The following is a 15,755-nucleotide window of genomic DNA, read 5'->3' on the forward strand; positions in this document are numbered from 1 at the left end:
AAGAAAAGAAAAACATGATTGTTTATCATCGCATCACCACTCACCCACTCTGAATCCAGGCCCTGTGAGAGTATCCGCTGACTGTCCGTTCTCGCCTATCAGTGTGGTATTGTTGCCCTGCTCACAAGTGTCCTGGCATTGGCCTTTCAAACAAATCCTCTTGCAGATGAGAGGGGCGATGATCACTTTGAAGCGCTCCCGGGTGGATGCGCGCTCTGCGCACCAGGCCAGCCTCTGGACACCCAGCCAGATGACGAGCAGATGGGAAATGATCAGAGAAGGCATCCTGGCATCCTTCACCACCGTGCGCAAAGACAAGGGGGCATTCACGGTGGCAAAAGGTAATGCTGTTAAAGGCTGTTCAGAACAAAACACTAAGGGACTCGTTATTCCTTTCACTCGAACCCTGAAAACAACCAACTAACTTCCGGAGTTATTCCAAAATGTTGATTATAAAGGTGCCTCATACAACGAAAAAAGTGCTGAGAAAACGTCAGTGGTGTACTGCTTCCTTCCCTTGAAAACAGTAAATTTCAGTCTCCCCGCATATAAAAATAATTCATTCCGAACAGTAAAATGTATGGCATTTTTATTTTAACTAAAATACAGGACCCAAAAGTTATCGAGAGAACTTTCTCATTTCCCTACCCGCTTTCTCGCTCTCCTTTCTCCCTGCTGTTGCTTGGATGGTTACTGTGTGCGTATCTGGGTTTGGGAAAGAAGGGAGGAGAGAGGGAGAGGGAGCCAAGCCAATCCTCTCCAGAAAGAGCTGGCAGCAGGCCAGGCAGCGCAGGAGCTAAGCTGAAAGTGGTTTCGTTGTTGGTTATTTCTTGGTTATAACACCCCCTAACCAAGGAACGATAATGGCACAGCTGTGCGTGTCGCTCTGGAAAACACCTCCAAATCAAGTGTGAATGCCAACTGTGCGAAACAGCTCTCCAGTCAGAGGAATGTAGAGCATCATATGGTTTACAGTTACAGTTGTGGGAGGAAAAGAGGTGCCCGTTGACAAAACTCAATTTACAAAAAAAACATTCATCATTAGTTCTCATAATTTAAACTCAATCTCAAATCTAAACTATTAAATACATGACCAATATTGGTATAGATGTGCCACCATACAACGACTGGGTGAGAAAGTAACAGCTCCAAGTCCAGCTATCCAATCAAAGTATATCGCTTGTTACTGTATTTAGTAGTGAAATATAAAGGCAGTATGACATAACAACAGAGCATTACCACATTCTTCCCTTCACTTACAGACCACACACCCACACCATTAGCTGACCTTCACAATCAGTCAAAGGTGGACAGTTGGGGTCAGGAATGTCATCCGGTGAGTTCATGTGATGGGCCAGAAAGAGAAAGTGAGAGTTGGGGAGAGGGTTGAGTCACTTCCTCTACAAAAAGTATGAATATTTACTTTCAGTCGCTAAGGAAATGACTGCATGGGCCTGGAGAGTTCACAGGCTGCACTTACATTTCTCTCCCTGTGCTTCTCTCCCTCACAGCGACATCCACTGCCAAGACAGACACTTGCACATAACACACTCACATGCAAACTCACAATCGAATAAAACAACCACTCACAGAAGCGTACAAAAATAGAAGCCAGTCGAGCTGTAGCACACCTACTCAAGCACATTCACTCACACCACAAACACACAAACTAGACAAAGACAGCTGTTGTCCACTGCCTCCCTCCCAAACTAAACTAATACCCATCTCAGAGCCCAGTCCTGCTTTTTACATTAGAATGGGAGAGGTACTTACAGACTAGACTGATGAGAAATGGAGTCAGGGATACAATAACACAATCAGGATGCTGCCACCTGCACGTAGAGTGGACAGAAGACTATCAAAGGTTTGATTTCTGACTGCCACTCATGACAAGACTGAGTCACAGCTATAGAAAGGAGGGGGGGGTAAAGTCATTGCATAATGTCTTTAGTCCCATGGAGGACAAAGGAATTCCAGGTATTATAGATTACCCCCTTTGTAAACTCACTGGTTATTTATTACTTACAGACCAAGTAGTAAGGCAACTGTGACTGTCATTACAACAACCCATATCCACCGCGTGAGATAGCAGTGAATGGCAGAACACCACCAGACTGTGTCAGTGGTACCAGCGGGACAGACTGTAAGACCACAGGGCAGTGGCAAGGGGGAGGCTGTGGGCTTACAGACATCACTGAGGTCAGCACTGGCATTTCAGTTGGACTGCGTAAACAAGGAGGGACTGCTGAGCCTAAGTCTGAGGAGGGATGGAAGTGTTTGGCTGTGATTTTCTATTTATCTAACCTTTATACGCTACTGGTTTTCCATGGGCCTGATTATGTTAAATATGGTGCTTCTCCAGGCATATCCTGTGACCCAGTTTACTAGCACGTCATCAACGTTTATGACGAGGGCCCTGTGGAAAAAGCATGGAGTGTGTGGCTGTTTTTTTGTGTGTGCATGAGACCATCAATATAATCAAGCCATAGGGAAGAGGAGCTGTGTGTGTGTGTCACTGTAAGTAGTCTGTGGGTGAGGGTGTGTCGGCCCGGTCATATCCGTCAGGGAGGGGGGCAGGGTCACCACTTTGGTTGCATGTGTGGAAAACGAGAGTGGATCAGAAATACAGGGCCGCCGGCACCACCACAACACCCGTCTGACCACAACAGAGAGACCACGGGACGCTGAGTTCAACTCTGCCTCTGTTAACCAGGAACATATTACATTTAATGTGCCCGAGTTCCACTGTTGACTTGAAGTTGTTCCACCACTAATCCTCATAAACATTGTGGAAAACAAGAGTATATTACAAGCTCAAGCCCTCACAGCAAGATCAATACACATTCTCTTATTGATTACATACAATGACTAAAAAGGTGACAATATCAACAAAGGCCCTTTAATAGGCAACATTAAGACAAAAGTAACGTTACGCATCAGATGGGTCAAAATACATTTCAAACACAGGAGGACAAGTACTAAAATCATGTTCTTTAACATTTCATACCAAATTCTTAGCAGGAAGAAAAATATAACAATTTGTTCAATATCGACGTGCAAAAATAACCACTGAATGCGGTACATGACCCTGTTACCTTGGGTCCAGAGAACCCACTACGCATGCTGGATGTAACTCCAGCGTTGCATTTTAAAGAATATTTTCAATATTGTCAACGGTAATGTACATTTTCCATAATGGCAGATGGACCAAGTCTGGTTCACAAGGATCATACACTGGGAAAGAGATTGACAGCTTTAAAAGGTTGAAACTAGAAGTGTGCTCTGATCAGACAGACACCCCTTCAGATAAAGATGGTTCCCCTTTTCTATCTGAATGGGCCAATCAATACCAGAAAGAATTGGGAACAACTGCAAGTGATTACATATTTACATTACATAGTGGCATTAATAGTTAAAGGAGCATTCAGCAATATGACATGACTATAAGCAGCAACTTCTGACCATGAGAGTAGGACACAACCATTACGTTGCATGAAAGAGGAGGGATTTCCCAGGTGGTACATATATGCAGTTGTTTATTAGTATGTGTGGGGTAGGTGCTAGTAAGGCTTTCCACTCTCTCTGAAGTTGCAGTTGTTTATGGTAAAGTCACAATGATGAACCTCAGTTTAACGTCACCATGACACTAATAGTAGTTAACTGGGACATGTTTTTTTAACATTTTATTTAACCAGGCAAGTCAGTTAAGAACAAATGCTTATTTACAATGAAGGCCTACCGGGGAACAGCAGGCAGAACGACAGATTTTCTTTTTACCTTGTCAGCTCAGGGATTTGATCCAGCAACCTTTCGGTGACCCAACGCTCTAACCACTAGGCTCCCTGCCGGTTGCATATAACTCCATTCCGTCTCAAAATACATACGACGGGCACCTTAAAGGACTTGTATTTCCAGCAGCTGTTATACACAAAAGCCGTGTTCGAATACCCATACTAACATACTGTACACTACATACTATAAGTTCATTTTAGTATACTGTAAACGAACGGTATCCTTTCAGTTTGAGCATACTAGCGCTTCTTCTCCTGTCTACCGGAGGTTGCTGCTGGCTAGCATAAATTGCTAACTTGACATCTTAAGACTTCATTAACAATGTCCATTGAGAACGCACAACGACTACCACTTAGCTATGCTAACAATGACGTGAATAATCAAGTCAATAAACGTTGGGTAGTTAGATAACATGTTGTTAATATACTGGCAAGTTCGCTGTATTATTAGCCAAATAACATAAGGTAGTGGAACATTCAAGCAACTGCTGCAATGCTATGCGGTTTGTAAGGCTAGCTTAGTTAACAAATTATCAGCCAATATAACGTAACTTATTTGAAAAGTCATTACTTTATTACATTGGACAATATTTTCTTAACATTTGTCATAATAAGTTAAAGCAATGAATTTGTATCCGCTGTCGTTGTACTTGGCTGCATATTTTCCACAATTTTTTCAAATCTGGGGCGGCAGGAAGCCTAGTGGATAGTGTTGAACTAGTAACGGTTGCGAAATGTTGCAAGATCGAATCCCCGAGCTGACAAGGTAAAAATCTGTCCTTCTGCCCCTGAACAAGGCAGTTAACCCACTGTTCCTCGGCCGTCATTGTAATTAACAATTTGTTCTTAACTGAATTGCATAGTTAAATAAAGGTGAAAATGTTGTGAAGCCACACCAATTTCCTGAAAAATTGCATTATGGGCCCTATATGCATGGAAATAGTGTCCACAGCTTGTATACTTCATATTTTGGCAAATGTAGTACGACATTTGGGAACTTTAGGCATACGAATTATATCCATACCTATAACAATAAGCATAATACATACTCAATTTATGTCACAAATAGTATGAGTATTCGAACACAGTTTAGGAAGGTTGTTGGGAGTTGTATAGGAAGGTAATTAGCAACGAGAGAAAGGGGGACATGATACATAGGTACATTTCATATTGTATAAAATACTTTCACATTTCTAAGATTATAAAGCACTAAATGATAGATGTGGCAGAGGGTCAGACAGGCAAATTAAGTGTCTCTGAAAACAATAGGCTACCCTGGTCACTGGACAACACTAAGGATGTAGGTAGATAGCCTGTTTCTCAGGAAAGGAATGGAGGCTTTCTCACACAGTACAGTAATGGAATAGGAAGACTCTTTCAAGGTCGCGTTCTAATGCTGTAGGCAGTAGACAGAAGGATGAGCCCATCCTACACACAGTCCACATCATCCCCTTCGGCTCCCCACTCATCAAACCTCATCTGAGGGGAGGGGGCAGCAGGGTGGAGGCTGTTGATGTTGTCCAGGGATTCTGGGTCGTCTCCCACGCCTGCCTCCATATTGCCAGACTCCTCACGGTGAGTGCGGACATGCTTGCGCAGCGCCGCAGGCTCCTTGAAGGTGCGGTTGCAGAAGGGGCAGCTGCAGGGTTTCTCTCCGGTGTGGATGCGCTGGTGGTGCTTCAGATGCTGCAGTCGGCTCAGACGCTTGCCACAGATGGCACACACGTAGGGCTTGTCACCAGTGTGGGTGCGCTGGTGCTTGCGCAGGCCGTCTAGGTGGCGGAAGATTTTAGGGCAATCAGAGCAGGAGTAGGGCTTCTCGCCGGTGTGAATGCGAAGGTGGGTTTTCAGGGCCCCCGACTCCCGGAAGCGTCGGCCACACACCCCACATGGGTAGGGCTTCTCTCCAGTGTGGATGCGGATGTGCTTCTTCAGGCTGGAGATCAGGCGGAAGGTCTTCCCACACTCCAGACAATGGTGGGGGCGATCTGCGTCTGGGTCTCCTGGAGAGGTGGATGGTCCTGCTGTCCCTCCTGCCCTACCTGGGGACAGGCTGTCACTTCCTACTGCTCCAGGGGATCTCAACGCCACTTTCTGTCCTGCCAGTCCCCCCTGAGCCGGACCAAAGGTAGCAGCAGGTGGCCGCATGGGTTTTGGTTGGCGGAGAGAGTAGCTGCTGGAGCGTGTTGACCCCTCCTGCTCCACCACATGGATGTATCCCAGATCATCCACATTCGAGGCAGTCTGCTCACCACCACCAGCACCCCCGGCGCTCCTCAGCCCTGCCCCTCTACTGCAGGTCTGCCCTGGACCTGAACTTGGACCAGGCCCTTGCTCTTCTTTGATCTCAAACCTTGGTCCTACTGCTTGGGTCCCCTGCTGCTGCCGCCTCTCATCTGTTTAGTACAAAATAACAGAAAGGGATGTCAGAAGCACATAGACATTGGATGTTTCCATTCATTCCAAATGAGCTACAACAAATTGGTAATGATATTCTCCCTCTTTATATCAACATATAAATATTTGATTGCCTTATGACAAATAGGAATAATTTACCTGGCCGGCTGGGGTCAGAGCAGATGTTAGGTGTGTTGGCCGCATAGGAGTCCATAGAATGGTTGGTCACAGAGCCATCTGATTGGATTGAGAGCTGACACATTTTATAGTCATCCCTGGAGTTATAACCATGCAGAGACTCACTGAGAGAGCCACCCATCTCTAGGTCGACCCCGGAAACACACCGGCCGTCCGCACCGTTCACATTACGATTGCTCTGGCGGTCCCTGTCCATAGCTGTGGTCATAGAGCCAATAGATGTGAGAGACGGGGCGAAAACCGACTGACCCATGGTCTGTGCACCGGGGAAAGGAATTTGCAACTGGTCGATTAACTTTTGGGCGCTGCTAAGGCATTCCTGTAACGTCCTCAATTCCACTTTGAGTCTTTCGTTCTCCTGCTCCTTGTTAACCAGCTCTTGTTGGGTCTCGTTGAGTACAAGTACTACCTCGCCCAAGAGGGTATCTACAGCAGCGGTTAACGTGGTTTGAATGGTAGGGGCTAGACGTGTCTTCAGTGAGGATACAGTCATGTTGCCCTGGCATGCTTGGTGCCCATACTCAGCCTTCCCTACTTTACGATCATAACAAGGAGTAGTCCCAGATCTGTTTGGGGTGTTAATTATACTTTGTTTACGATTAGGACCACTGGCTGTGCTATTGATACTCAACGGAGAATCCACGCCGCTATTACAATTTCCTCGCCTGGATGCCATAGCTAGGTAGTTACTACGGTGACCAGCTAGCGCCGCCTGAGAATAACGCAACTTCAGTAGCTAGCAAATTCTTTGAACGAGCTATTAGTTAGTCTAACGTGAAAGAGAAGTAGCTAGCCTTAAGCAGTGCTACCTACCTGTTACGATCATAGTGATGACAATGCGTCAATTTAGTTATTGACAAGTTAGCTAGCTAGCTCACTGACGTTAGTTAAAGCGGAAAAAAATAACTAACGTTAGCTGGCTAGCTACGTTAGCAGACAAGCTAACGTCAATTGACTCCGTAATGCTAGCTAGAAATAAAATATACTGACAGTGATGAATACAAATGTTCTGGAAAATTCAGCAACATAAGTTTGTTATTACTATAACGTTATATTAAAAGCGTGTCTGGTGTAATCTTGCACTGTTATATAAAATATAGTGATCCTCGTCGCAATGCCTAAAGCGACTCGACGTCCATTTTCTAGGTAGAGTAGGGGCGTTTCACCGTCGCACATGAATGACATACCACTGTTCTGGGGTGTAGTCATTATGCCGATTATGTTGCAAAACGTTTTGAACAGAAACCGTTTACTCCAAACAGAAAACGCAAACGAGAGTTTCTATTAGACAAATATAAGGTACGTCCCATAGAAATAAGAATACTATAAATACGAATATTCTTATTTCTATAGTAGGTCCCTCCCCGTTTGGTCCCGTTTATACCGTTTGGTTATTAAAGGGTAACGGTTTCCCAAGGCGTATTTTCGTTGAGACGGAGCACTTGAGGCAGCGTTCGGAGCGTCGTGGAGCAGGCATCAGACAGCTTCGTGAAGAGACGTTATAATGTATTTTGTATATGTATTATTTTTTTTTCAGCAGGGATGCTGACACCACGGTCTCTTTCGCAGATGAGACATGCATGAACACATCAATAAACAACAATTACACTATTTATTATGTTTAACCTTTATTTAACTAGGCAGTTAAGTCAGTTAAGAACAAATTATTATTTTACAATGACGGCCTACCCCAGCCAAACCCTAACCCAGACATTGCTGGGCCAATTGTGCACCCTCCTATGGGACTCGCCAATCACAGCCAGTTGTGATACAGCCTGGAATCAAACCAGGGTCTGTAGTGACGCCTTTAGCACTGAGATGCAGTGCCTTAGACTGCTGCGCCACTCATGAGCCCATACTATACATAGGCTATATCTATACTGAGCAAAAATATAAACGCAACATGTAAAGTGTTGAACCCATGTTTCATGAGCAGAAATATAATATCACAGAAATGTAACATATGCACAAAAAGCTTATTCCTGTTAGTGAGCATTTCTCCTTTGCCAAGATAATCCATCCACCTGACAGGTGTGGCATATCAAGAAGCTAATTAAACAGCATGATCATTACACAGGTGCACCTTGTGATGGGGACAATAAAAGGCCACTCTAAAATGTGTAGTTTTGTCAGACAACCCAATGCCACAGATGTCTCAAGTTTTGAGGGAGCATGCAATTGGCATGCTGACTGCAGGAATGTCCAAGAGCATTTAATGTTAATTTCTCTACCATAAGTCACCTCCAACTATAATATGTGAGCAGAGCTGGAGTGGAGCGTGCCCAATTTGACTGGAGCACAGAGTAAGATTTCCAAAGGCTGGAGCGTTGGCTTTCTCACCCGCTCCAATTATTAGCTCCAGTAGTGCTCACTTCACTAGCTCAGGGCATGCCCGGCCCAGCATGCATTTGTAGTCATCTTGTGTGCTGCTATAGCCCCTTGCTTTAGCTACTGTCATGGAGTTCACTAAATATTTTCACAGAAACTGATAAAACACACAGGTGCAAAATCAAGGTGACTTACAAAGATGAGGACCAAGAGCAAGAGAGGGCGTGCGCTGATGTAGTGTCCACAACTAAAGAATCATTGTGGAATCTGAAAAGACACATCCCGAAAGCATGACGGTGTACTTATTATGTGCACATCCTAAAAGACAGGACTGAGGTGGATAAATAACTAAGTGTGTCGTTGTAGCAAACTATTTATAAACTAAAAATTAGATCTCTTAAACGTATTTGTTCATTTTTGTTCTATTATCTACACAATATGCAATAATTGATTTTGGCCCAATAGGCCTGTCATATTCCCATGCATGTTCAAGGAGCTTTCCGTTTTAAATGTGGGTTATTTTGCCTAAAAACCGTTAGGCCTACCTATAGAAAAATAAAAACAAGTGCATCTCTGCCCAGCCTGTTTGTTTACATTTACTTTGTTGACAAGCATTGGAGAAAAAAAATACTTTATATTTGGGGTTTTGATACTACAGTTGAACTAAGCTCATTGGGGCATTGATAAGTTATATTCTTAAAGGATCAATGGGTAGGCCTATATATAATTCATCCATAAATCCAAAAATGGATGTAGCAACTCCAGATTGCCCCTTTAAGGAGTTTTGGAGATTCCATATGAGGCGCAAAACAACTAAAAGCAGATGTACCTAACTCAGTGGAAACACTGGAAGAATCATCGTTGTTTCCAAGTCCTTTCAATGAAATGACATTGAACCAACGTGGAATTGATGTTGAATTGATGTCTGTGCCCAGTGGGTACACACTGTGTTCTGTCTTTTACATCATTTTCAAACCAGCTACACATAGCCTGGTCCAGACCAATTAGTCAAAGCCTCTGAATAATTACTGAGTGTTCCACAGTATCTAAGGCTTTAGACAGGTCAATAAAACTGTCCAGACAGTGTTTCTTCTTATCCAATCAAATAAGAACATCATTTCAAGACATGGAATATGAGGGTATACTGAGATATCGATGGGCTGGACAATACTTTTCTCATCAATTATTTGGAAAAAAAATGTATACTTAAAAACTGGAAATCAACCAATCCTCCATTGTTAACACAATGGAAAGGTCAAATGCTTTATTGTCTAAATGTTGAAAGTGCATGGGTGACTGAGAAACAAAATGGTGCCGTTTGAGGCCATGTGATGGAGAATAATATGGGTGCTGGAGATGGGGGTGTGAGCAAGTGAGTCTGGACTGGGGTGGATGTTTGTTTGTGTCTGTATGTTGTCGTTTGTATGTGTATGTTTTGTATTGTAAAAAAATAAAATCATAAATAAAATCTTAAATTAAGGAAAAAGGATTGAGAAAATCATTGAAAACCAAAGAAGTAGCAGATATGATGTTATGACCTGGTCTGAAACCTGACTAGTGTACATTTAGAATACATTTCCTAGTTAAAAAGGATCTTAGTTGAGTCGCACGGCTCACCACCTTTGTGAAGAGGGAGTATATAGGCTACTTTCCAGACCCTGAGGATGGAACCAGAATCAATTGTAAGGTTAAATATATGTGTGAAAGATTCTGCGATCAGAGGAGCAGAAAGCTACAGTAAGAAAGGATCAAGCAACTCAGCCCCAGTGGATTTATTTCCTCATCAATCTTGCACAAGGCGTCTAGAACATCACACATATAAAGTTGTTGAAATGAAAATAAAGATTCACTAGAAGTTGACAGAACTCCCATCGAGCTAACTAGAGGCTGGGAGAGGGGCAGTCAGTAGACCGGCTGACCAGGGTAAATTAAACGACCATTTCTTTCAAAAAGCCTGTTGAGATAAAATGTTTATTAAAAGCAACACTTACCTCATTTTTCTCAGTAATGATGCCAGATTATGACACAACTTGCTTAGGCAGGAAAGGAGAGGAATTTCCACACTCTCAGTGCATTAACTTTATTCAGAACTTTAGACTTATCACCAGCAGAGTCTGAAATAGAACGTAGAAAGTAGCTAGATTTAGCTTTCTTGACCCGAAGGAGTGCATCTATTTCTCAATTGCATTAAAAACTGCTAATCAGCTACAGAGTCCGTTTTTCCAGTCTTGACCGAGGCCTGATTTCTCGTCATAACAGGATCTCAAAGTTCTAAAGAGACCAAAGGATTTGTTTAGAGGGAGGTGTTTGTCTGCGAGAGAAAGAGAAATAGATTAGACCAAATCTAGAGCTGATTCAGGTATGCAGCCGATGGAGGAAAAGTCAGAGTAATATATATCAACGAGAAAAGCTTGTAGGGAATAAAACAAATAAATGACACAAGGATCAGTACTAATCTGTTTGGTATCTCTAATACATTCAATGGGACAGTGATTACTTAGAGCATTAGCAAAGACACCACTGGACAAGTACTTGTGGGGGCTATTTGTCAGAATTATGCCAGTCAGTGAGGAGTTTGCTGGATTTTTAACATTAATCAGTGTGGGTTTTGCAATTTTGTATTTGTATTTATAAATCGATCCCCAGTACTCTTCCTGGGGTCCAGAAACATTAAGGCAGCTTATACAATTTTAAAACATTACAATACATTCACAGATTTCACAACACACTGTGTGCCCTCAGGCCCCTACTCCACCACTACCACATATCTACAGTACTAAATCCGTGTGTATGTATAGTGCATATGTGTGTGTGCATGTGTCTGTGCCAATGTTTGTGTTGCTTCACAGTCCCCACTGTTCCACAAGGTGTTTTTTTTACCTGTTTTGTTAAATCTAATTTTACTGCTTGTGTCAGTTACCTGATGTGGAATAGAGTTCCATGTGGTCATGGATCTATGTAATACTGTGCACCTCCCATAGTCTGTTCTGGATTTGGGGACTGTGAAGAGACCTCATGTGGCATGTCTTGTGTGGTATGCATGGGTGTCCGAGCTGTGTGCCAGTAGTTGAGACAGACAGATTGGTGCATTCAATATGTCAATACCTCTCATAAATAAAAGTAGTGATAAAGTCAAACTCTCCTCCACTTTCAGCCAGGAGAGACTGACATGCATATTATTAATATTAGCTCTCTGTGTACATCCAAGGGCCAGCCTTGCTGCCTGGTGCTGAGCCAATTGCAATTTTCCTAAGTACTTTTTCGTGGCACCTGACCACACAACTGAACAGTAGTCAAGGTCCGACAAAACTAGGGCCTGTAGGACCTGCCTTGTTGATAGTGTTGTTAAGAAGGCAGTGCATCGCTTTATTATGGACAGACTTCTCCACATCTTAGCTACTACTGCATCAATATGTTTTGACCATGACGGTTTACAATCTAGTGTTACTCCAAGCAGTTTAGTCATCTCAACTTGCTAAATTTCCACGTTATTTATTTATTATTATTTAAGATTTAGTTGAGGTTTAGGGTTTAGTGAGTGTTTTGTTACAAATACAATGCTTTTAGTTTTATAAATATTTAAGGCTAACTTATTCCTTGCCACCCACTCTGAAACTAACCGCAGCTCTTTGTTGAGTGTTGCTGTCATTTCAGCCGCTGTAGTAGCTGACGTGTATAGTATTGAGTAATCCGCATACATAGAAACTCTGGCTTTACTCAAAGTCAGTGGCATGTCGTTACTAAAAATTGAAAAAAGCAAGGGACTTAAAAAGCTACCCTGGGGAATTCCTGATTCTAACTGGATTATAGTTTGAGAGGCTTCCATCAAAGAACACCCTCAAGTAACTCTTTATTCACATGATAGCAGGGGGTGTAAAGCCATAACACAAAGGTTTTTCCAGCAGCTATGATCAATAATGTCAAAAGCTGAAATGAAGTCTAACAAGACAGACCCCACAATCATTTTATCATAAATTTCTCTCAGCCAATCATCAGGCATTTGTGTAAATGCTGTGCTTGTTGAGTGTCCTTACCTATAAGCATGCTGAAATTATGTTGTCAATTTGTTAACTGTAAAATAGCATTGTATCTGGTCAAACACAATTTTTTCCCCAGATGTTTACAAAGGGTTGGTAACAGGCTGATTGGTCAGCTATTTGAGCCAGTAAAGGGGGCTTTACTATTTATTCTTGGGTAGCGGAATGACTTTAGCTTCCCTCCAGGCCTGAGGGCACACGCTTTCTAATAGGCTTAAATTGAAGATGTGGCAAATAGGAGTGGTAACAGGCTTAGTTGAGCCTGGTTAAAGTCAAGACAAATATTATTAAAATGGTCTGATGCCGGGGTAACCAAACTAAATTAAAATCCCCTAAAATGACTAATACAGATGACAGAAAAGGTTTTACATACTTACAAATAGTACAAACAGCATCCGGCAGTGCAACGGATCATTTATTTTGGCTTATGGCCACATCTATAACCACAAGAGTTGATTTCACATATGTAGCCACCCCTCCCTCTTTCAGTCACACCTGAGATGTTGTAATCAGCAATGTCCGTGTCCTTATTCGGGATCGAGCCATTTCCCCAAGTCATGCGTCCAGATATCAAGAACCCACTGGGCACTCACTGGTTGAATCAACATTGTTTCCATGTAATTTCAATGAAAGTACACTGAACCAACGTGGACATTGAATTAACATCTGTGCCTAGTGGGAAGGTCCTATTATTTCAGATCCACACATCAAAACATACACTGGTTAAACCAATCCAGTCATTTTTTTGTATCAACAGTGTTGTGGACTCACAGTAGGCCTATGCTATGGGTGAAACCTAATGGGGACCAAAGTAAGCAAACACATTTTAAGATGTCTGCATGGTTTACTGAGAAAATTAGGTTAAAACGAAATAGAAAAATATATTTTAACTGCATTCAAAATAGTCTTGTCTATGTTTCACAGGAAAAAATAGACAAGTCACAATAAGGCCTACGTGTAAAAAAAAAAAGAAATCACATCAGAGCAGATCCTTAGAACATCAGAACATTAAAACACTAACATGTTCCAATCACCCTTAGTAGTCCACCTGCTTCGGTTTTCCTTTACTCCTGGTCTGTTTGGTGGGAGTTTTAGGTGTGGAGTCAGATTAGTGTATGTCTGACAGGGAGTCTGAGGTCAATTCAGAGTCTGACTGCTCCCTTTTCCTCTTAGATTGGCTTTTCCTTGACTTCCTGTGTAGTGGGTCTTTGGCGGTAGAGTGTGGCCAGGTGGTTAGTGACATTTCTTTTTGAGGCAGAAGTGCCTGCCACACTGAGGGCAGGCAAAGAAAGGGCTTCTCACCCATATGAATAGTCTTGTGCGAAGACAGTACCGTGGGTGTCTTGAAGGTAGTCTGCACTGATAAGGTCTGTTTCCTGTGTGAATGTTTGTGACATTCCCGAAAGGTTATTTGCCTAAAACCCTTGCCAAACTCTAGCCAGATGGTCTCTCTTAATACCGTGACTTACGGACATGTGTACGTTGCGGAGACCTGCGGTGCCATAATCTTTCCCTCACAAGGGAAATGCCTTTCCTCAGAATGTATCTTCATATGAACACTTAAGTCACGTTTAATATTGAAACACTTTCCACACTCAGGACATTTTAAGCCACTGATGTGCTTTTGTCTATGAAACCGTAACATTCCATGACTGATATTGGTCCTGTTTATGTGAAGCAATGGATTCCCCACGTAGTTGGCAGTTATTCATCATTTCTGTTTCAGTAGATGGTTGATGTTTAATGCAGATGTTTGATGTAGATGTTTTATAGCTGTACCTGGCATTGGTAATGAGGGTTCTTGTTGTATTTCAATGAGATCCCGGGTCTGACTGGGAAATGTCAGTATGATGAGTCTCATACTTTGACCATAATGGATGGGTCGCCTACTCTCAGTCCTCAATGACAGCATTTCCTTGGAGGTTTCAGGCTGACGATGGTTGTTTTCGATCATTGATGGGCATAGAGATGCTAGATGTTCCTATTTTGGCTTCAAATCATTTTTTTTTTTTTTTTACATCACTGGAATTCATGTGATAATTAGCCCATATGGGATCTTCATTTCTGATGTCCACCATTTCATGTTACACATAGTGAATTGCTGTAGTTTTTCACACTTTGTTCCTCAGCAGGTTTCACTTGAGTCATGCCTGATTCAATCTGAAAATCATACACTATGTGACCAAAAGTATGTGGACACCTGCTTGTTGGAACATTGCTGCCGGGACTTGCTTCCATTCAGCCACAAGAGCATTAGTGAGGTCGGGCATTAGGTCTGGCTTGCAGTCGGAATTCAAAATTCATCTCAAAGGTGGTCGATGGGGTTGAGGTCAGGGCTCTGTGCAGGCCAGTCAAGTTCTTCCACACCGATCTCGACAAACCATTTCTGTATGGACCTCGCTTTGTGCACTGGGGCAGTGTAATGCTGAAACAGGAAAGGGCCTTCCCAAACTGTTGCCACAAAGTTGGAAGCATGGAATCGTCTAGAATGTCATTGTATGCTGTAGCGTTAAGATTTCCCTTCACTGGAACTAAAAGGGCATAGCCCGAACCATGAAAAACAGCCCCAGACCATTATTCCTCCTCCACCAAACTTTACAGTTGGCACTATGCATTCGAGCAGGTAGCGTTCTCCTGGCATCCACCAAACCCATATTTGTCTGTTGGACTGCCAGATGGCGAAGTGTGATTTATCACTCCAGAGAATGCATTTCCACTGCTCCAGAGTCTAATGGCGGCAAGCTTTACACCACTCCAGCCGATGCTTGGCAATCTTAGTCTTGTGTGCGGCTGCTCGGCCTTGGAAACCCATTTCATGAAGCTCCCGACGAACAGTTATTGTGCTGACGTTGCTTCCAGAGGCAGTTTGGAACTCAGTAGTGAATGCCGAGAACAAACGATTTGTACACGCTATGTGTTTCAACACTCAGCGGTCCCGTTCTGTGAGCTTGTGTGGCTTACCATTTCTCGTCTGAGCCATTGTTGCTCCTAGGCGTTTCCACTT

General features: G+C 43.0%; 2 protein-coding genes across 8 annotated transcripts in view; both read right to left on the minus strand.

Moving 5' to 3' along the window:
* Positions 1–1,036, minus strand: part of LOC118390396 (latent-transforming growth factor beta-binding protein 3-like) — a 41,359-nt gene extending 40,323 nt beyond the window's left edge. For 3 of the 7 annotated variants that reach the window (XM_035780913.2, XM_035780910.2, XM_035780907.2), the window contains exon 1: positions 45–1,035. In XM_035780913.2, coding sequence (XP_035636806.2) covers positions 45–285 — 241 coding nt within the window. In that variant the 5' untranslated portion in view covers positions 286–1,035. Of the gene's footprint in view, positions 1–44 lie in introns of all 7 variants that reach the window. The other 4 variants (XM_035780908.2, XM_035780912.2, XM_035780906.2 and 1 more) reach the window with 3 other exon arrangements.
* A 1,841-nt stretch (positions 1,037–2,877) lies between these two features.
* LOC118390397 (zinc finger protein 697-like) lies at positions 2,878–7,587 on the minus strand. Its single transcript, XM_035780914.2, has 2 exons — positions 6,348–7,587; positions 2,878–6,187 (listed from the first exon to the last, which is right to left on the minus strand). The coding sequence occupies exons 1-2, from the start codon at positions 7,060–7,062 to the stop codon at positions 5,220–5,222; spliced, it is 1,683 nt and encodes a 560-aa protein (XP_035636807.1). The 5' UTR covers positions 7,063–7,587; the 3' UTR covers positions 2,878–5,219.
* Between the last annotated feature and the right edge of the window lie 8,168 nt (positions 7,588–15,755).

The sequence above is a fragment of the Oncorhynchus keta genome, chromosome 11, assembly GCF_023373465.1.
Source record: "Oncorhynchus keta strain PuntledgeMale-10-30-2019 chromosome 11, Oket_V2, whole genome shotgun sequence".
Taxonomy (NCBI): Eukaryota; Metazoa; Chordata; class Actinopteri; order Salmoniformes; family Salmonidae; genus Oncorhynchus; species Oncorhynchus keta.